Source organism: Erithacus rubecula (assembly GCF_903797595.1).
Source record: "Erithacus rubecula genome assembly, chromosome: 3".
NCBI classification, from domain to species: Eukaryota; Metazoa; Chordata; class Aves; order Passeriformes; family Muscicapidae; genus Erithacus; species Erithacus rubecula.
This window is the reverse complement of record NC_136689.1, coordinates 103601169-103622554: the sequence shown is the minus strand read 5'-3', so window position 1 is coordinate 103622554 and position 21386 is coordinate 103601169. Positions and strand designations below refer to the sequence as shown.

The following is a 21386-nucleotide window of genomic DNA, read 5'->3' as shown; positions in this document are numbered from 1 at the left end:
GTTTGGTCACCCCTCACACCTTCCTTCCCCTTCCAGTGGGCTGGGCAGGAGAATCAGAAAAAAAGGTGAAACCTATGGGTTAAGTTAAGAACAGTTTAATAATTGAAATGAAATACTACAGTAAGATTATAATTACAATTAAGAATGAGGCAGTAAAACCACAGACCAGTGCCCAGCCTGAGTCTAATGCCCTGTGGTGTGGATTAACCCTTTGGCCACTGTGGGTCTGCTGTCCTGGCCATGCTCCCTGCTGGCTTCTTGCACACCTTGCTGGCAGAGCCTGGGATACCAAAAAATCTTTGTCCTAAGAGTAAGCACTGCTTAGCAGCAACTAAAGCATCAGTGTATTATCAGCATTGTTCTACTGGATCCAAAACCCAGTGCTGCACTGGTTACTAAGAAGAAAATCAACTCTATCCCAGCAGAAATCAGGACAGGTAGCATCATAGCAGAAAACCTATTTCTGGTATGTGCAGTATGGTGCATAATTCTTCATTAGCCTTTCAGAACACAAGTCCATGTCCAGTTCAAGTTCAACTATTTGTAGACTGAATTAATAGAGAACAGAGCAAAAGGAAGGTTGAATGTTTCCTGTCAAGAGGCAAGGGAGGTATTAGTCATTACTGGAGCTTGGATTTTGAAGAATAATTGCTTTGATTAAATGTTAAGTAGTTTTGAAAAAAACATAATAGTTTCTTAAGATGTTATAAAAGAGAGAAAGATGGCTGTGTTGGCACAACTGAAAGGATGTTGTTGGAAATGGAGAGTCACTGGAGAGAGCTTCTTAACCCAGCAACTGCACTAAGAAAAAAATTAATACAGGCATTCAAGTTGATAGACATTAGGAGTGAATTCAGACCCCACTAGCTGCCACTTTAAAGCAGAGGGTTGCTCTGAGTTTTGTAAGCTACTTTGCATGTATTGTTAATCAGGTGTGTCCACATGGGGAGCTAGTGCACTGTACACAAAAAACTACTTCTATTGCCTATGAACTTCTGTGGCTGATTTAGAAATCAGTAAAAATCACTGGCAGTTTGAATGAGGAGTATGCTCTAAAGTGTAATTCTTTCATACTCAAAGATGTGATTTGCCTCTCTGTAGTGCAGTATCTGCACAATAAATACCTTTTCAACTGTAGGCAGTTTCCTAAGAGCTGTACCAAGCAGTCTGGTAATGTAGGTGCAGGGTCTGTATGGTTTTGCTCTTTCCTAAACGCCTTGCTGTGAGGGTTCTGTGGGATTCTTTCTGCTTAAGTTGAGTGTACATAAAGCCTTTTAGCTAGAATAGACATTCTTTTTTCCTCTTGGGCTACTAAATGCAATCAAAACCTGCAAATATCAGACCAAACATTAAACCATCTTAAAAGCAAAAGAGGCAAGGACCATGGAGCACAAAGATTCTGAGGAGAGACAGGAGCTGCATTTTATGGGGGAGTTATAGAACACCTCAGAAGTTGTCTAGTTCCTATAATTCAGTGATCCCTGAATTAGCATCCACAGTTAACTTATTCATGATCACTTATAATAAACCCATATGAATTCATACAGTTTTTAATTTCTGATTAAAATAATTTTTTGTTCTCCTAAAGCCCCTCAAAGAATTTTTGGGGAGATTATTTTTTTAAGTATTGGTGTAGCTGTTGCTAAGAGGACATCAGATATTTTAGGGTTAAATTTTGTTTGTTAAAGAATATTGGGACAATGAAATAATTTTATGCAGTGACATATACAATTTGAAACAAAGATTCCAATTTCTTCTTTAAACAGAACGTTTAAGTATTACATTATGCACTATTTTAACATTTGTTCAAATATTAAGTAAAATTTTCTCTGATTTTTGAAAATACTGATGTAAATCAAGATGTTTAAACTGGTTGTCATTCTAAATTTAGAATTCTTTACTCTGAGCATCACAACAGGTAATCCAACAGCAAAGGCACAAATTACATTTATAATTAACTTCACTATTTAGACATGATCGTAAATGCTTTTCCTGTAGAAATCCTTCCTACCCCCGAATACTACACTAACTGAGAATTGATACAGGGTGTATATTTTTTCATTTAAGATACTCAGTACTAGAATACCCTGTACCATGCAGAAGAAAAGCTGTAACCCAATGAAATCTCTACTCTTTCAAATTTCAAACCCCTACTCCTTTGCAATCTTATTTCCCAGTCTGACACCTCAGTAAGTATTCCACAGGTGCCGTCAGCATCTATCAACAGAGTACAACTCTCTGAGACTGGGACAGGTCCTGTGATATTAGCAATGGGATATGAGCAGGGCAGAGTACCCCCTGGGAAGGGGTGTTTTGCTTTGCAGAAAGGTATTTGAGAATTCAAAACAAAGGTGGTTGATTAAATCCTGAGCTAGGGCTTCTCTTGGAAAGAAAAAAAAGGCTGTTCATGTTTGCATTTCCTGTAGCTTTTCATTGTTATTCTGATAGAATTTCAAGAAAACTGTACTTTTGATAGTGTTTAAATATCTATAATTAGTTGTATGTATCAGCAATATTGTGTTTTAATGTGCTTAATAGTATTTCCTGGTTTTTTTCTTTTTTCTTCTTTTTTTTTTTTCCCCTGACTGACCTGGTATTCAACCTCAGTATTTATAAAAATAGATGTTCCATAAACAAATCTTTGAACCTGTTGGTGGTGGTTAGAAATATCTTATCATCTTCAGGTGCACATTTCCATCCTAGGAGATTTTATTGTTGGGTCTTAAATTTGATCTATTTTATCATTTAAAAGAAAATCCTCTAAAAATGCAGTATAGCTGTTGTCTTTAATGCATGCTTTCAAATAGCTGTTGGATTCAGTAGATTTTGTTTCCTGGAGGTTGTCAGTTAAAATTTAATTTTTTTTTTCTTGTCTCTTTTTCTTGTCATAACTGTTGGGTCAATTTCAGTCTTTTTCCAGTTCAGATTTCCAGAGTTTCACTAAATAGCTTATAATTATTTTTTTTCATGCTCTGATAAATTTTAAATGCTCTTAGCGGCTATATGTGTAATCTGTGTGTTTGGGGAAATGAGCCAGAAGTTAGTGTTTAGCAAGTGAACCCATATCTAACATTTTCTAAGTCTTTAATTTATTTTTTACTGATAGTGAAATACGTATTTTCTATTACATAATTGGAATAAAACCAGCAGTGATTTTTGTCACACATCCAGCAGAATAAGAGAAGTAGCCTTTCCTTTGGTTCTGTTTACCTAACTATGTTTGGATATAATTTTACCCTTCATATATAGGCTTAATGGCTAGGGTTCATTTTGGGTTTCATTTGAAAGCTTTTTCATAAAGGGTGGGTTGTTTCTTTTGAATACTGTGTGATCATTTTGCATTTTATAAAGTCTTTTCTATATGTTTTGCATGTTCCTGGGGATAGTAAATTTTCTTAACTTCTGTAAAGAACAAAAAAGGTTAAATAATCTAGTTTATGTAGCTGGGTGGGGGTGTTTTTTTGCTGTTGCAGGCTTTTTAAATTAAAGTTAATTTAAAGAAGTTATCTGTAAAAGTCTGGATAAAGTCCAATAGAAATCGGGAAGTTGCCATTTAAAAACAATTTTTTCTTGTTTTCTTCTGTCTGCATCCACTAGAAAAATACTCTGGAGGAATTTCACTGGGGAATAATTATATCTGCAGGAGACATTTCATTTTAATTGCTATCAGGTAGTGATTGGTTTATGATCTGACAAAAAGGCTTGTAATATTGTTTTAAAATATCCTTTATAATATCCTATATAGCTGTTTCTATTGCATATATGTATGTGTAATTATCTCTTAATCTTATTTAAACTTAGTTCTAGTGTACTGTGTTGATGAATACCTCAGGTTTATGTGATTTATGGGGTGTCTTGTATGTTTAGTGTTATTCCTCAATTTACTGACTATTCTCCTGAGGTTTTCTTTCTTGTTAAGCCATAAATTGGATGATCTACTTTTTGTATGTATCATACATTCAATTGTATTTCTGTCATATCCTCTTACATTTTATTCCTTTATATGCAAAAAAAAAAAAAATCTGTCCTTTTTGCTGTTTCAGGTATAAGCATTCAAAGTTTTTAATCACTGATTGTGTCTCTTTAGAATCCTATTTTTGCAGTATCTTTTTGAGATTACTTTGCCTGAATTGAATGTGTATTATGGTATCAAATACATTGGCATTTTTTTTCTTTAATATTCTAACTCACTTTGGATATTACTAAAGATAATCAGAAAGTGACCATAGGTATTATGAATAGATTTTATGAGGTTTTGAATTTTCTGTTCCTTTTGTTGGGTTTTTTGATTTGGTTTGGGTTTTTTCCCCCAGCGAACTGTCTGGATTGTGGTCAATTCTTTTTTGTTTGTTAGTTTTTTTTCTGGATTAATGGCAATAGGAGCTTCCTCTTTCTAAAGAAAGTGGTTTACAGTTCAGTGTAATTGCCATATATTTATTCACATCATTTGACACTTTCTACTTATTCTTTCTTTCATATTTTCATTAGTGTTGCTGTAGCTTCACACGTTTACATTTGCTAAAATATTTTCAGGAGAGCTCTGTATGTTCCTTTACTGTTTGAACTTCATGAACTTCCCTTTGGGCAGTTTCTGATCAGTGCCACTGGACAATATATTGATCCAAAAGGCTTTGTCAAAAACTTGTGTTACGAATTTTTTGTAAATTATGCAGTTAGGTGTTTTAATTTATGTTTTTAAAAATTTCTAGTAAATTGGAAATGTTTGACTTAACTATATTGACACTTTACTAACTCAGCCTTATCACCCTTGGAATTTTATGATATTTAATTATTTTCATAATTTTACCTGTAGCTCTGAGAACAAGGCTCACAGGTCCATAATTCCTAGAATTGGTCCTACTGCTTTTTTTATAAATAGAGGTACAGTGCTTGTTTGCCTTCTAGTCATATGATAGAGTAGTTTCTTTTAATGGAAGATGGAATTTTTTAGCAGCTTGGACCTTTTTCTTGCATTATTTTCAAGACTCTGATATGGATTCGCACAGGTCTTTGGGCTGTTTCCATATCCAGAAGCGCCTGCTGCGTGCTACCTTTTTGAGTGTTTTTAGTTGCTCTGTCAATTTTCTTAATTCCATGTGGTTTATGAAGCTTCTTGAATGTTTTTGTCTCTAAAGTCCTTAAACACTTTTTTGTTCTCTAAGACTAAGTAGAGTTGGAATATGTATCGTTTTGTCTAAATAATCCTTGGAGCTTTTTTGTCCATCTTTCCACAGATAAGGGCATGCCCAAGTTTGTAAAATAGTATACACAGGGATAGCTAAAACCTAGGTATGAGCTAATCTTCTTTAGTACTTCATTGGACTTTCTGATTTTTTATGCTTGGAATTGAAGAAGTTAATTTTAATTCTAAAACTATTTCAACTTGGATGATTTTTGACTTTGCTCTCAGTTTGCTGGCATGGGACTGCTCTGAGGCTGATGCGGGGCAGATTCTGAGCTCTCATTGTTCATGTGGAGGTTACCAAGTGTGTTGGTTTTGCTAGTATTCCTGAAACATACTTTCCAAATGAAAGTGAAAATGATCTGTTTGTTTTCTTTCTTTGTTTGTTTCTATGTGTATTAGTTTTAGATAATTTGTTAGATTCTGTTAGATGCAGAATTAGGATGGTAGTGAGTTTTCAGGTGAAGGGATGGAAGACTTAACTGAGGTGAAGCAGACTTGCCTTGGTTGCTCACTAGTGGAGGAAGAACAATCAAAATGGAGCAGCATGTCAGTCACAGTGTTCAGAGGGTAGAGCTGTCCTTCACTCTTACCTTCTTCACCTTCTGTCACTTCTGCCATAGGCTGAGGAAGGAACTTTCTTGTAGAATGTCGTTCTCTTCATCATGGAAAAAACCAAACCTTCACTTAAAAGTACTGCAGGGAAAATAGTACCTGCTTGAGGTATTTGAAGAAATGGTGAGACAATAAATTACTACTGTTCCCTCCCCTGGCAAGTGAATATGTCTGTGTGTCTTTGTTACCCTGCTGTTACCACGTCCAACATAGACTTGCTGGAAAAACCTTACTCTTTACTACTGTGTTTTATTTTGTCTTTATGAACCTCATGAATAGTGTAGGCATAAGCAGGGACTGGGCTGGATAGGAGTTTAGGGTTCACCTCCTTGGTTTTGTCTGTGAGGAGACATGTTGAAAAACACACACGGGGTTGTCTCATGGGGAGGGTTTTTCATGAATAGTTATAACCTGTAGACAGAGTCCTCAAAAGCCAGAGAGCCAGGAATTTGCTCTCACTGAGATGGTTTTTGCTCCCCTGAAAGTGCTTGGCTAAGGTATGTGAGGAGGATGGTGGAGTCTCACAGGTGTTTTTAGTAGGAAAACAAAGCTGGCTACTAGCAGTGTCTGTGTCTCCTTACATTGCCATGAGTAGAACCTACCAGTAAATTCCCCCTTGTATTTATTGTTTTTCTTTCTCTCCCTCTCTGAACTCTCAAGGTTATTCAGTTATTTTCCTCACAATTTCATTAGGAAATTTGCCAAAAACATCCTTTCTAGGCAGCTGTCTCTGGACCTTTGGAGGCCAGCACTAATGTGCTTCCAGTCTGTAGGGGGTGTTTGGCACAGAATTATGAACTAGGCCTTCATCGCTCTGGGGGAGAGTGGGGAAGAGATCGCTTGCATTTTACCACACCCAGGTGAAAGTTTTTTGCTGGTCTATAAACATTCAGAGGCTTTAATCTCATGTTGTACCTGTTTTGTCCCGGTGCAAGGTCTGTTAACAGCAACAAATTGTTGATGTGAGAGAATTACAGTGAAGACTTATTTTTCTGTTGAATGAAAGCTTTTGTGTGTGTGTGAGGGAGTGACTTCAGCAGTCATAAACTGTTCAGATGTAATTTTTTAATGAGGCATTGATTTGTGTTCTTTTTTATTTTAAAATGTTGCTCAAAGGTGCTGTGGAGTTGTCTGCATGTAATACTTCATGTAAAATTGATTAAAATGTTAAACGTTTTGCCAGAATTAATGTTGGGAGGAGTTAACCATATCAGATAGAGAAAGAAATGCGTTTCAGCGCTTTCTTTCATACGCCGTTGAACAATATAGGCAAGTACTGTACCATATGTACATATAATACATTTGTCAGACTAACTGCTTCTGGTGTTTGACTAAAGTGTCTCCTTTCAGCCACCCACACAGAATATGCCTATGGGTCCGGGCGGGATGAGTCAGAGCGGCCCTCCCCCACCGCCGCGCTCGCACAACATGTCTTCAGATGGTATGGTAGGTGGGGGCCCTCCTGCACCACACATGCAGAACCAGATGAACGGCCAGATGCCTGGTAAGTTTTTCTCCTCTAAGACATTAACACCAGCGTTGCCTGGCAACTGAAACGACATGGGGGCTCAAGGGATACTAGATTGTTGATGACAAAACTGCTTTGAATGCCCCCGAGTACAAGCTCTCTTAGAGTTTGTTAGCTACAGAGCTACGTGACCTGTATTCAGTGTTTATCAGGCTGCCCTTGGGCTTTGATGTAGCTGACACACAGCATTCCTCTGATGAACAGAACTGGCTAAATTTAGTCTGTTTGAAACCATGCAGTACAGCTGGCTTTAGAGGGCTTACTGAGGAAAGGTATTGGCCTGTGGCTGAGCGAACACAAATCCTTCCATAAAAAGATAATGTGAAATCATTGTAGCTAAATAATTAGATAATAATAAAATAGACACATATGAAAGAGGTTGTTTCTGATTTGGGTAAATGTTTAAAAGAAAAAAGGATTGCTTTTATACAGCTTCCACTAATCTTCTGTGTTCTTTATTATTGAAGATGTAAGGGATTGTAAGGGATTTGTAAAGAAATGTCCTCCAGATTATTGTTCTAGGTGTAAATTTTAAGGCAGTTTCTATGCCATCCTGTTTCATAATAAAAAGAAAAGTACTTGGGAAGACAAAAAGAAAGCAGAGAAAGAGGATGATAAAATTCCATACTGTACCTACCAATACTGGCTTCTGGGTAACTATTCCCTTTAGTAGTCAGATCAGAGTAGAGTAGGCAATGGAAGAGCATACTTCTTTATATAGAGGCTATTTTCCTGAATTTCCACTTGTAAAATCATACTGTCTATTTCATGTGAAATGGCTTTCGGCTTAAAATTGCATTCCCAGGATTGCTTTTGTTCAGGATCCCTTCTTTTTTTTTTTTTTTTTTTTTTTTTTTTTGGTTATGGAGGAACTTTTCTTACAAAAGCTCCTCAAGGTATTGATACTTTCAAGAAAGGGAGCTACTGTCAAAGGATCTTTGAAAATTCAACTCTCACTGGTGCCGAGGATAACCTTCCTGACAGCAAATACAGTAATAACTATACAAAACTTAATACAAAACAAAAAATATGACAAGTGCTGTAGTCTCTAATTTCTGTGCAGATCTTGATAAAATGGACTTGATAATTGCATTTTTTGTGAAAGAGCAGCTTGAATAGCCTCCAGAGGCCATGTGCAAGAAGTGCAATGAAAGATCTAGAGAAGTTAGTTTCATCATACATGTTGGTCATGGTCTGCATTTGGAAGTGTAAAGAGCAATATATATGCTGCTCCCTAAGTAGGGCAGAGGTATTCTGATTATGGTGTCCTTTATCCATCTAAAATCCATCAGTTCCCATGGAGAGTAGTGTTGCCTCTCAAAAATCAGTCTCTTTGACCCTCAAGTGTAATCATATTATTGTTATTGTAGTGATCTTTTCCAAGGAGAAGGATTACTAAGTCACAATTGTGAGCGTAATGATTTCACTGCAGAGCCACGGGGGAGAAAAGTCACTCCTTAAACATACATATTTTGTAATTAGATAGAATAAGAAAAGAGCTCTTAGGAAAATATGTGAAAGGTAAATAGCTTTGTTTTGGTATTCACCTAGACAGATACTTAAATACAGTTTCCAACTAAGCTTTAATTTAGCCTTTCCTCCAACATACTCTCTTTCTTGAATGTCTGTTCTCTCCTTCTCTGTTTGAAATTTTCTCTAAGGATGTAAAGATAAACAGCTTAGGATGAGGGCATCTCTTAATATCAGAAAGGCATGCTAAAATCCTTTCACAGGTAGGCATTGGAAAAAGGGAAACAGAATCATCTTGTTAAGCTGAATTATACATATCTTTTCAAGTGTGTGTTAGTTTACCTGCTTGTGAACCTTTCTTTATTTCACAGAGATGTATTTCTAATAATTTCTGCAGTGTATGCATTTGCTTTCTGGTTTTAGGGCACTTACTCTGAAAACCAGATACAAAATCTTAAATATCTGTAGAGATGATCTGATAAAAGGAGTAAAGTCATTAATCTTAAACTGAGAGAATCCAAGTCTGGCATCAGTTGACCAGCCTGGAAAAAATAAAATGCAGGCTCTTAAAAATGCCAACTAAGGATTTCAGGTATTACCTGAGCAGGGGCTTCCACAGACCTGAGTATGGCCAGAAGAGAAAGGTTGATGAGAGGATTAGAAGAACTGCCTGGTGATCATCAGGCCATGAGTAATTTTAAAGTTCTGCTATAGATCTGTCCCTTTCCTGTAGGGCAAAGGATGATTTTTCTTGTACCTGTGTCCTGGTTAATACAGAACCTGAAGTGCTGCTGAGGTCCTTAATTGCATCCCCTGACAAATCTGCGTCTGTGTTTTCTTGCCAGTCATGACAAACCTTCTTCAGCTGGTGATAGACTTGAGTGTTATCTGTACCTGTGACAGGTTGTGGTTTTTAGCTGAAAAAAAATGCTGTCTGGAGAGTTACTTTGACTGAGTTTATGTGATGGAAAGTGAGGGTGATCTGGATTTGAAAGATGATGAACTAAGATGTGCTAGAGGCAAGTTGTCTTCCTGATACCTTGAGGTTGTTTTCTCCCATGTAAAAAGTTGAAATGTAAGACTAGCTGTAGGGGTCTCTGACATTTGTTGTGGTACTGGTAGGTGACCTTCCTGAATAACAAGTTGTCTTGGTTCCAGCCAGAACAAGGTTAGTTTTTGCAGTAGCCAGGAGAAGGCAGTAGAGCTGGAGCTTATTCTGACCTGCAGGATATTGTTGGGGGTTCTGGGTGGTGAGCAATTGCCTGTGAATCCTTTGCATCTTGTACACTGTAGTTAATACTGTTGCTGTTACTGTACTTTTTCTTGTTTCATTGCTTTTCCAGTAAATTGTTCTTATCTCAACTTGTAATCTTTGTTGTTTGTGCCTTTGGTTCTCTTCTCCAGCCCAGCACAGGAAAGGGGATACAGGGGAGCAAGCAAAGTGGTGTGTGGTTTGGAGTGTTTTAGTGGAAATGGTAAACTGGGAAATAGCATTTCTATGCAAACAGGTGTTTGTGTGTTCCAAACAAGTTCTCTCAGAATATTCTTCCTGTCTGCAAATGTAGTCTCAAATCTATTTAGTTTGGATTACAGCTTCTTGGAGGTAAGGTGCTGTGCAGAGATGGTTAAGAGGAAAAAGTGCTTCTGTTTATACTCAGGATAGATAGTTACTCTGCTAACTTCTTTATAACACAAATCTAATTATAACTATATATATATCTAAGTACAGCATTTAAAGCAGTTATTTTAAAGTGGAGATACATACTTCATACCTTATTAATTCACTCACAGTTCATTCATATTCTCTTCTTCCTATTTCATTTATCCATATAAAAAAAGAAGATAAATTTTTTTTGTCTTTATATGCAAGGGAACTCCATGAAGTGTTTTGACAAACTGAAAAAAATTTATATGTAAAGTGTGGTATTATTATTTTTCATTTGCAAGGTTTTTGATCCTGTGGTCTTAACTTTTTCTGTCTGTTTTCTAGCTTCTCTCTAAAACCCCCCAGATTTTGACCACAGAAAATACAAAAAACACATCGCATTTCATATGGCAGCTCCTCTTATGATTGCTTTCTACTGTTTTAGTGCTACCTGAAACATGAAGTGTAAACCAGCCTTTTAGAGAAGTTTTTTTTATTTTTTCAAGTTGCCTCTTGCAATGATTTTGCCTTCCCCATTTTGCTTCTTACATTACCAGTCTTTAAAAATTGCTCCCCTGTGTACTTGCCTAATTCTCTGAAATCTGTCACTGAGAATGCCTTCCTTTAATCAGAAAAAAACGGAAGCACTCCCAGGCCCTAACTTTCTGACACTAACCCTTGTATTCCTTCCTTTCATTAGGAAAGTAGTCTTCTAGCATCTCTGCAGTAGTTTCTTGGCAATACAGTAGGAAGCTTTACTTCACCTTAGAGCACATTCATGACTGAGCTCATGGTTAGAGACAAGCTCACTTTTTTATAATTAAACTGTCTCCATGTTCTCATTATTACAGGATTAGGCAGTGCTGAATTGAAGAGGGGCAGTATGGGCATTTGTTGTAGTACTCTTATGGGCATAATCCTATCCACTGAACTACGTTTTCTCCGTTTGTTGGTGGACCTGCCTTTATATATTTCAGCAATCTCTGCCCACCTTGATTTGCAGGAATGGTGAACTGCATGTTTGATAATCTTTTTCAGCTTTTACACTTTCCTTGACCAAGTGGATTTGTGTTTATTTCAGTGAGGTGTCTTAAAAAGGGCAAGAGGATAAACATATTTTTAAACTTATTCTGTGTTTCTTCACTTTGACTTTAGTAGCCATGTTCATTTATCATTATCTTTTTCTTCTGCATCTTTTTGTTTCAGTCAGTTAGTATTGTCTCTGTGACCTTGTGTGCAGCTGTGTCCTTGCTTCTGCTTTCATTCTACCGTAGATTAGTGCAGTTTTTTCATTAGCCAGGGACTTAGGAGCTGTTTACTTCTGAAGGCAGAGGGGAGTGTGTGTGTTTGTGTATGTGTGTGCGTGTGCGTGTGTTTTTAAAAATTTTCACTGGGAAATATGTAAACAAATCAGTGCCTTCCTACAGCTCTACTAGTGCAGTTTCCTTTAGATTCCTCTTCTTAGACTTTGTAGCTTAACTAAAAACCTGAAGCATCTTCTTGGTGAAACCTTCACATATCCACATTTGCCTTGTTTCTAGTTGACCTGGTCTGTCATGTCCTCTGGTTGTACATATTTTCATCAGGTCTTCATGTGGTGCTTGTCATGGGCATAATCCATGCATTTCATCTGCTTTTTTTACTTGTCATAATTATATCTAGTCCCACCTCTTACTAACTTTAGTTCTAGTAGCTGTTCACCTATTCTACCTAAAGTAATGAGTAAACTGCCCAGGTGGTATTGTAATGTCATACTTTTAAAAATAACTATTGAGAGTAGATTATATTCAGAGAATAATCCAAATTCAACCTTTGTGGTCAGGAAGAAGGGAAATAAAAGGTGAAAAGATGTTGTTGGCTCATGGTTGTATGAACAAGTTGCTTTTCCTTTGCATCTTCACAAGTTAACTGATAATCAAATCATCATCCCCCACTCTAGTTATATGCAAATACAGTTGCAGAATATTGGCTATATAGTATATGATAAAAAATGTTAAACAATTCTTCAGTAATTTTTATTCTACATTGTTTCCTACTATCTGAATCACTGCAATGCTAGGTCCATCAGAAATCAAAATTATTGATTTTCTGTTGTGTTGAAATTTTCCACCTTATTTGCTAGTAGAAAAGATGCAGCACATTGTAACATTTCCTCTTTACTCCTTTTTTTCACACCTTTCTCTGATTTCCAAGGTTGTTCTTTTACGTATGCACAGAAAGGTGATGTGTTTACTACATAGGTCACTAAATGCTTTCCATTTACATGTCATTCTTATAAAAAGGTCATGATTGAAGTATAGAAAAAAAGTTGATATCTTACCACAAAGATTTGTTCTCATTCCCATCTCAGGAGATAAAATCAGGAGTTGTCTTCTTGTGAACAACTTTTGGTTAGATTTTTATCTACAGAGGCATTAAAACAACTCTGTAGAAGAATCAGTTTGGCTCACAGGTTTTCTGTAAAAGCCTTTGCTGTTATATCAGTGATCCATGCAGTCAGTGCCTGTCACCTCTTTCTTCTATGAATAACTGTATAATCATTTGAATAAAAGTTAGCCTAAATTAGCATTTAGTGGTGGACTTGACAATCTTAGTAGTCTTTTCCAAACAAAATGTTTCTATGATTCTATGTAATTATGCCATGTTAATACTGCTTGCATTTAGAATAATAATAATTGTTAGTTTCAAAAAATTGTCTAGCATGGGTTGTTTGAATACAGAAATGTTGCAGCCATTGTAACAATTACAGCTCTGATGGAGTTACCAAGCTGTCTGTTACATTGGTCTTGTGCCACTCAGAATGAAATTCAGGCTGTGTTATGCAAGTACTAAAAAGACTAATTTTGTGTAGAGTATGGATAGAAGATTAACTATGTGATAATGCAAACTGTATTTTAAAAGTATTTTCATGTAATTGTGTTTAATGACTTCTGTTCAGTTTTGTGATTCAGGATGACTATTTTCATTTGCTTTTATGCTGCTTAATGTACAACTTTTTTCCCTGTTTTTCTTTCTGAAGGACCCAACCATATGCCTATGCAAGGACCTGGACCTAACCAACTCAATATGACAAACAGTTCCATGAATATGCCTTCAAGTAGCCATGGGTCCATGGGTGGCTATAATCACTCAGTGCCATCATCACAGAGCATGCCAGTGCAGAATCAGATGACAATGAGCCAGGGTCAGCCAATGGGCAACTATGGGCCCAGACCAAACATGAATATGCAACCAAACCAAGGTAAGTGAGGTAAAAGGAAAACATCTTGGGCGCAGATTTTTTTAGAGGTCTTATCTTGTAGATTTCCTTTTCTAAATGTGTTTGTACCCCGAGATTTGCTCAGTTGGTTAGAGTATGGTGCTAAGGGCACTAAGGTTGTGACTTCAGTCACCCTGAGGGCTATTTACCTAACACATGGTCTCAATCATCCTTATGGAAGGATCATCTCAGAATACCCTGTGAATATTCTTGACCTATGTTTGGAGGATTCTACATCTCTTTTCTCCCATGTATGTGTGACACTGTTGATTTGCAGACACTGAACTTTTTCAAGTATTATGTGAGAATCTGGGAATGAATCTACTTTCATCAGTTATAAGATGAAACTACTCTTTTTCAAACTTTACCCTTCTACCTAAGCGTTACTGTTATTCAAGTTGATAAAAGAAATCTCTGCTTTTAAGTCTCTTGGTTAAATTGAAAAATTAAAGTCATATAGCCCTCAAAGTGTTATACGTAGTTAGTCTTTGTTTTCTGCTGTATGCATGGAATGTCTGTTTAGTCTTAGAGAAGCAAAATTCAGTTCCAGTACTGTCTTCTGTTTTCATGAGATGTCCTTGTGTATATAGTAAAAATCAAAACTAATTTTGTACCTAAGGTATCTTCGTTGGTGTTTTGATGTCCTTGTTGAAGTGCGAGGACATTGTGGAATTAAAATGTACATTGGAGTAACAACACACCAAATTATTAAGTTGTATATATGTACTGCATATTCTTATAGAGGTGCTTTACAAGTCAGATCAGTATTTTAAGCTTACCTGTTAGGTCTGTTACTGCATTGGATCTGTATATAGCACCTGCTAGAAGACATGACAAACCGAAGCTCCACTTTTTTATATATGGATACCATCTGTTCCTGAGGTGTACAGACAGACCAGGTCATACTGATGGTTACAGAAAGGTGCAAAACAGACAAAAGACTAACTTAATGAGAGGCTAAAAGAAAGGCATGATGAGAGAAGCTGTTTCTGCACTTCTCTTACCATTAGAGAAAGTAGGAGGTCTGAGGCCTTCAAAATCCACATAGTTGATAGCATTTTTCTTAAAGTATATCAGCGGAAGAAAAGAAGATAGGCACATAGCAGAGGAAATCATTAGTGGGAATAATTTTGACTGTCTCTCTGAATGGGCAAGTTATCTCTGTATTCTGGGCAATACATAGTATAGTAATTTTGTGACTGTTGTAAGATGCTGTATAAAAACCCTATGCCATTTCAGTTCAGATTTTTTAGTTGCACAGTTAGCAATAATTATGTAGGAGTATGTGTGAGAGAGCCATCTAGCAAGTCACTCCACAGGAAAACAATTTTCTGGCCTAAAATTTGGGAGATGATTCTGTCTCAAAGTAGCACTATTTATTCTTCCTCATAATATTGCCCTGTTGTGTTTTCAGTACTCTGTCAAACTTGAAAATTGGTCATTACGAAGCAGAAATGGACTTAAAAGGTTTTTGTTCTGATCAAATAATGGCACTGAAGTGACTTTAGGGAATAAAGAATAAAACAGTATTACCAAATAGGTTCAAGAACAAGAGCAAAATGTTTAGTTAGAACAATGGTACCATTGCCATTAGGGCCACAGCAAGCTTTCACATTGAGTAACTAATTCTGCCAAGTTTTGACCCTTTAGACTGAGACTTTTTCCTTTCCAAGTGTCTGGTTCAAGGCTGGTTCTGGTTTTTGCAGAGGTTTCACAGAAGCAGAGGGCAGCAAGACTTTGAAAGTTGTCTGTTATGCAAGCGAAGTGCTATTTGCTATTAAATGAAAATACTCATCCAAATATCTTTGAGAGAGGAAGTCTTAAGTCTGTAGATGGGCATGATTGTTATTTTGATCTAAGATTATTCCCAATCAGGTCTGCTTAGTGCATTTCCTCCATTTTCTACTCTTAGTTCTTACATGTGTATTGAATTTTGATGATGAATTAGAGGAAATCTTTTTATATCTTTACTCTCTTGTGACTCCAAGACAGCTGGGCATAGAACAGCAGAGTAATCTGTGAGACCATGAGAAATTTAGAGGTAGGTAGCCAAGCCCAAGTTGGCTGGGCAGAGGTCTCAGCCAGGCATGACCACTCCAGGCTTCTCACCTAAGTGAAGAAACAAGAATGAGCTGTTAGGAAATGCACTCAGTGCAGTTTAACAAAAGGAGTATAAATGAATTATGACTTTAAGATTTCTTAACCAGTCACATGTGCAACAATTCAGAAGCAGAAGTGAACCAAAATTTCTGAACCTCAGTGTTGTTGTCAGGAGACATTTGTGAACCCCTAAGTATGCTTTGTTTCTTTGTCTTACAGGAGTGATCCATACTGAAAATGAGAGATCCTACTACATCTGTCAGTTAATAACATCACTAGCTAAATATAATGCTAAATATTCTGCAAGATGAGGTCTTAGCATCTCAAGTTGGCTGTTAAAAATTAGTAGATGTTTTTGACCTTAATCTTTCCCTGTATGGATTCCTCATCTGTAGAGGAATAAATCTGGTGGTAAGATTATGATACCATCTGATTTCACAGGAGAGTTGTGAAAATGTATTCGTTATGAAGATTTGGACAAATTACTTATGGGTGCCATAAGAAAACCTATGAATAAATTAATAATTCTGTCTTCAATGTTTGACTAGGCATCATATCTCACATGAACTATTAGGAAGAAACAAGATACTGAAATAATTTTTCAGTAAGTAATACCTACCATGTACTGAATGAAGCTAATACTTCTAGGGGGAAAAAAAAAAGCATACTATTATATAATAGGTAAAACCACCATAACACTCAGAAAGGCTTGCTCTAACACTTGGGTTATGATTGAGCGTAACCTCTTTACGTGCACTTACTACCAAAACATCTTGCTGTATATACACCTTGTGAACCAGATGGTGTTAGCAAGAAAAAAAAAAGAAAAAGTACTAATTAAGAAATAAAATGCATAGTAACAGAACTGTTTGCTGGATTTACTTCCTATATCCACTCTCTACTCATTATTGATTTGCTATCCAGAGTAATACTTTAAAGGAGAAGCAAAGTTTTCATGGGATTAATTTTATATAGTCAGTCCATTTTAAAAAACGAATTATAGTATTTTTGGACTTAAAAAGCAGAAAATGTTTTAAGTGGATGATTCTGTAGATTATATAATTGAAAAGTTAATACAGCAGCCCGGGACATCTGCAAGGAATATTGGCTACCTTTTTGGAAAAGATAGGAGGCAGAAGAAACTGAATGAATTGGAAGAAGCTGTGTTCTTATGGGTGCATTTCTTCTTGTGTATGGCAAGCTACTTAGGTTGAAAAAAAATTTCAAGTATTGCCAGTACTTGACTTTTCAGAGGGGAGATGTAAGCATGATTTTTCTGAAACCTGAAACTTGCATGGAAATTCCTCTTTTTTTTATGTTGAACAAATCTTTCACACTCAGGGAATAACATTTGATAGCAAAATTAATACATCTTACAAGTAAGAACCAAGAAATTGTAGCTTGGTCGTATAAGAAACTCTGTTTGTTATATGTGGCCATCCCACAGACTGTGTTTCTTACTTCTCAGATCCTTTTGCTGGGATTGCATTCCCTTGCTAGAAGAGCTTGACACAAAGTTGCCAAACTCCCAGTCTTTATTGAATGACCATTATATGTTGCCTGTGGTAAGGGAAGGGAGCTAGTTTACAGGTGGCTCCTGTGTCATGTTGAGCCAGTAATTTGGAGACCAGTTATCAAATCTGGTGCTGAAATTTTTAAATGATAGTTTGATTTATATAACCTTGGAAAAATTACATTAAAATTTCAGACCATTTTCACTTATGAGCAAATATGAAGATATGGAAAGAGTAGAGATGAGGCAGATGCAGCTTCTGGTTCTTTTGTTGTGCACATAGAATGGAATGTAAAGATAGGAATATCCAATGTTAGCTAAAATATAAGCATATTTGGGGTATGGCAGACCAGGATAAAGTGATTTCTGAGTTTTACTGCCTTTTGTGAATGTCTTGCCATCTGTTCACTCCCATGTAAGCTGAGACTGTTAGGTTTCAGTACCTTGACTGCTTACAGTAGTCAAGATGTTATGGAAGAAGCAGGACAGTCTCATTTTTTTTAAATCTAGTCTATTAAAAGGGAAATAAAATTTCCTTCATGTTCTGAAACACCATCAGGCTATAGCTGCATTGTGTAGGACATCCAACTGTGGAAGACACTGTAGTTTTGTCATGAAAAAAACAAAAGATATAAACAGCTGCCACAGAGCTTGTGCTTTCATCTTCTTTCCCTGGGGTAAAACATGAAAGGCAATGCTGGTAACTAGGGAATTTTTTGTATGACATTTTGTGTTCTAGTTTTTTTTTAAATCATACCTGAAATTATGGTTCACTTTGAGATGAGAAGTTTGTGGAGTAATAAAGTGTGGAGAAGTGTCTACTGTCTTCAGTTTGCAGCCTGAATCATACGTTAGGAGTAGCAAAAGTTTTGGATCGTCAAAGTCTTTTGAGATAATGTTTAAACTGCTCCTGATGTTAAAACATCTTTCGGATGGTGGTTCATTTGACTAAGCACATCTGAACTGTAGTGTTTGTAAAGTTAAATTGACCCTACATTATAGGTTCCTGAGATAGCTCTCTCAAGGCTTAAAACCATCATTGAAAAAACAAGCTGCTTTCTTTTTGTTTGTTGTTTTTGTTTTTTTTAAACTATGGAAAAACAGCAAAAAAGTTTTGCTGAGGGATGCTGCAGTGATCTATATTTTGTTATTTTTGCAGCAGTAGACACAATGATGAGATTGACCATGGTAGGTCTGGCATGGTGGGCTTTGCTGATACTGTAGGTATGGATATCCAGTTGCTTCATCTATGCAGGTGTGCATTGTGAAATGCCTAAAGAATAGACCCCTGGGCAACACAACCAGTGTAGTTTAGAAGACTGAAGAATCAATAGCTTGTTCTGCTGGTTTTTGGTCATACCCACCTATTCCCATAGGTCTTCAGTCAGAACAGCACAGTCACCAGTTCATTTGTGAGTATGCCTCCTCACTTCTCTGCTTCTTCAAAAGGTTCAACCATGTCAGTGGTTATTCTTGTCCTCTCATAACTGTTACTACCAGTGTCTGAGTTTCAGCATAAGGGAAGATGCTAAGGAGATGTTTTTAAACACTAAACTTTTCTGCAGCTCTTTTATCCTCTGCACTTCTGGTCTCAGATTTGTAAGCTTTATCTGGGACCTACTTTCAGCTTGTATTTCTGTTTCTTTCTATCTTACCTCTGTGGAGACTAGATTGTCAGTTTCCTAAAGTCCTTTCTTGTCAGGAGATTTCTGCTGCTTCACTGTACTTCCAAGAAGATCAGGTAGAAGTCCATAATCCACGTACCCTTTTTTCCATCTACATGAGGCCTCCTTAGGAGATACTGGCTATAGCAGAAGTTACTTTTTTTCCGTAACTGCTCAAAGTTGCCTGCACCTACTAAGCTACTAAACAAAAATATGTGTTCTTGATAATGTAGACCAGTTAAATTCTGCACTTGCATATTTTACAGATATAATATTAACACAGTTTTTCTTTGGATGCATTTTGAACTGTGTACAAACAAGATAGTTTGTCCTCTCTGGATTAAATAATTCTAGAAACTCAAAAAAACAGGGTTTATATAGAGAGTTTTTGAAAGCAATGAGCATTCTCTTGCAGCTCACAGTTATGTGAGCTTTATATATGAAAGTCTTACCTCCAGGTCTGGAAGAGATTGTGACTTCCACCAGATGTAATTTGTTGTTTCCTGATTGGAGATTCAAGAACTGTGTTTTAGGGTGCTTGTAAAAATATGTGCCACAAATACTACAAAACATTATAGAATCATTGAATTGCTTGGGTGGGAAGGGACATGAAAGATCATAGTTCCAGCCTCCCTGCCTGTGCTACAACTAGCCCAGGTTTCTCAGAGCATCATCCATCCTGATCTTGAACGCATCCAGGGATGGGGCATTCACAACTTCTTTGGGCAACCTCTTCTAGTGCCTCACCACCCTCACAGTGAAGAATTTCCTTCTAATATCCAATCTGTACCTACTCTCTTTCAACCTAAAACAATTGTCCCTTGTCCTGCCACTATCTGCCTGTATAGAAAGTCCATCTCCCTCCCTTTTATAAAGCCCTCTCAAAATATTGGAAGGCCACAGTGAGGTCTCCCTGGAGCTTTCTCTTCTCCATGTTCTCTCAGTGTTTCCTTATAGGAGAGATGCTCTCTCCCTCTCATAATCCTTGTGGCCTTCCTCTAGACTCACTCCAGCAGGTCTGTGTCTTTCCTATGTCTTTCCTCACCGGAACAGGGTAGAGGGACAGAAGTGCCTTGCTTGACCTTCTGGCCATGTTTTTTCATGCAACCCAGCATACAGTTGTTTTTTTGGGCTGCAGGCCCACATTGCCAGATTAGATGCAGCTTTTCATCAGTGCAAACCCTCATGTTCTTCTCAGTGCTGCTCTCAGTGGGTTTCCCACTCTGAACTCATGTCTGAGTTTGCTCCAACCCAGATGCTGCACCTTGCACTTGGACTTGTTGAACTTCATGAGGTTCTCTTGGGCCCACTTCTCAAGCTTGTCCTTGTCCAAGTATATAATGAATTAATAGTCTTAAGATTTTTATTACGTTTTGGGATTTTATGTCATATTAAGTATTGCACGATGAATAAACGTAGCTTTTTCTTAGGCTAGATTTTTCAAATGGAAGAATAAATTGAAAGTTCCCTCATCCCTCAAAACTGCTGCATAAATGGTTATGTTTCATGAGGCATGAACCATGGTGGTATCTTCTTAATAAGAAGAACCAAACTGGAAGGACGCCAGGCCGTCTGCTATGAGCACAACACACAGCCTGATACAGGGTAGTGAATTCTCATTGTGGCTCTACAAAGCGTTAATGAAGTTCTAATTTAAAAAGCAAACAGAAAATCTCTACATTGCACCATGGGGACCCAACACATTTTATCACATTGTATTGTGACTAATATTAATATTGTTAATTAACAAGCTTTCTTGAGATCTAGGAATATTATGGCAACAAGTTTCTTTTTTTTTTTTCAAGACTATCTAATGTTTCTTAGTAGCTCCAAATGGAGGAGCAGTGAAATGGAATAATAGAAATTACCTGCTTGTTTAGAAGATCAAAAAAGAAAAGTATTTTGCGAATAACTAACACAAGTACATCTTTAACCCTTTTTTTTAACTTTATAATTGGGACACCAAAACTTGCCATGAAGGATAGCAGCATAACTTAATCTTCTTAAGAGTGGCCAGTGTTTATCTTTAGAGGAGAATTTAGCTTAGACCACTTTACTTCTCAAGAAGAGATCTCACACAGGGGTTTTAACTAATGCACTTTGAATTCATACCATTAATTAATTTGTCTTAACTTGCCCTCATAACTCTGCATAGACAGGATCTAAATGACTACATATTCCTTTGCCTGTATAAATCCATTGTCACTTCACTGTATCTAGGCATTTTTCCAGTACTGTAGTTTCACACAGGACTTTCTGCTTGTGCTTCAGCACCTACTTATTTAAAAATACTAAATGGAATGGAAAAATCTAAGCATACGGAAAGTTGGTGGTATTTTCCTTTTTCTTCTTCGATGACACATAGGAGTGGCTCTGCTAATTTGATGTTTGATATCCTGGTATTTTTTAG

At 36.9% G+C, this 21386-nt stretch overlaps 1 protein-coding gene across 3 annotated transcripts in view; it reads left to right on the top strand.

Moving 5' to 3' along the window:
- The window catches only part of SS18 (SS18 subunit of BAF chromatin remodeling complex), a 43447-nt gene that overhangs the window by 9946 nt on the left and 12115 nt on the right, over positions 1-21386 (top strand). For all 3 annotated transcript variants that reach the window (XM_079302754.1, XM_079302756.1, XM_079302755.1), the window contains exons 4-5: positions 7148-7301; positions 13460-13681. In XM_079302754.1, coding sequence (XP_079158880.1) covers positions 7148-7301; positions 13460-13681 — 376 coding nt within the window. The remainder of the gene's footprint in view (positions 1-7147; positions 7302-13459; positions 13682-21386) is intronic.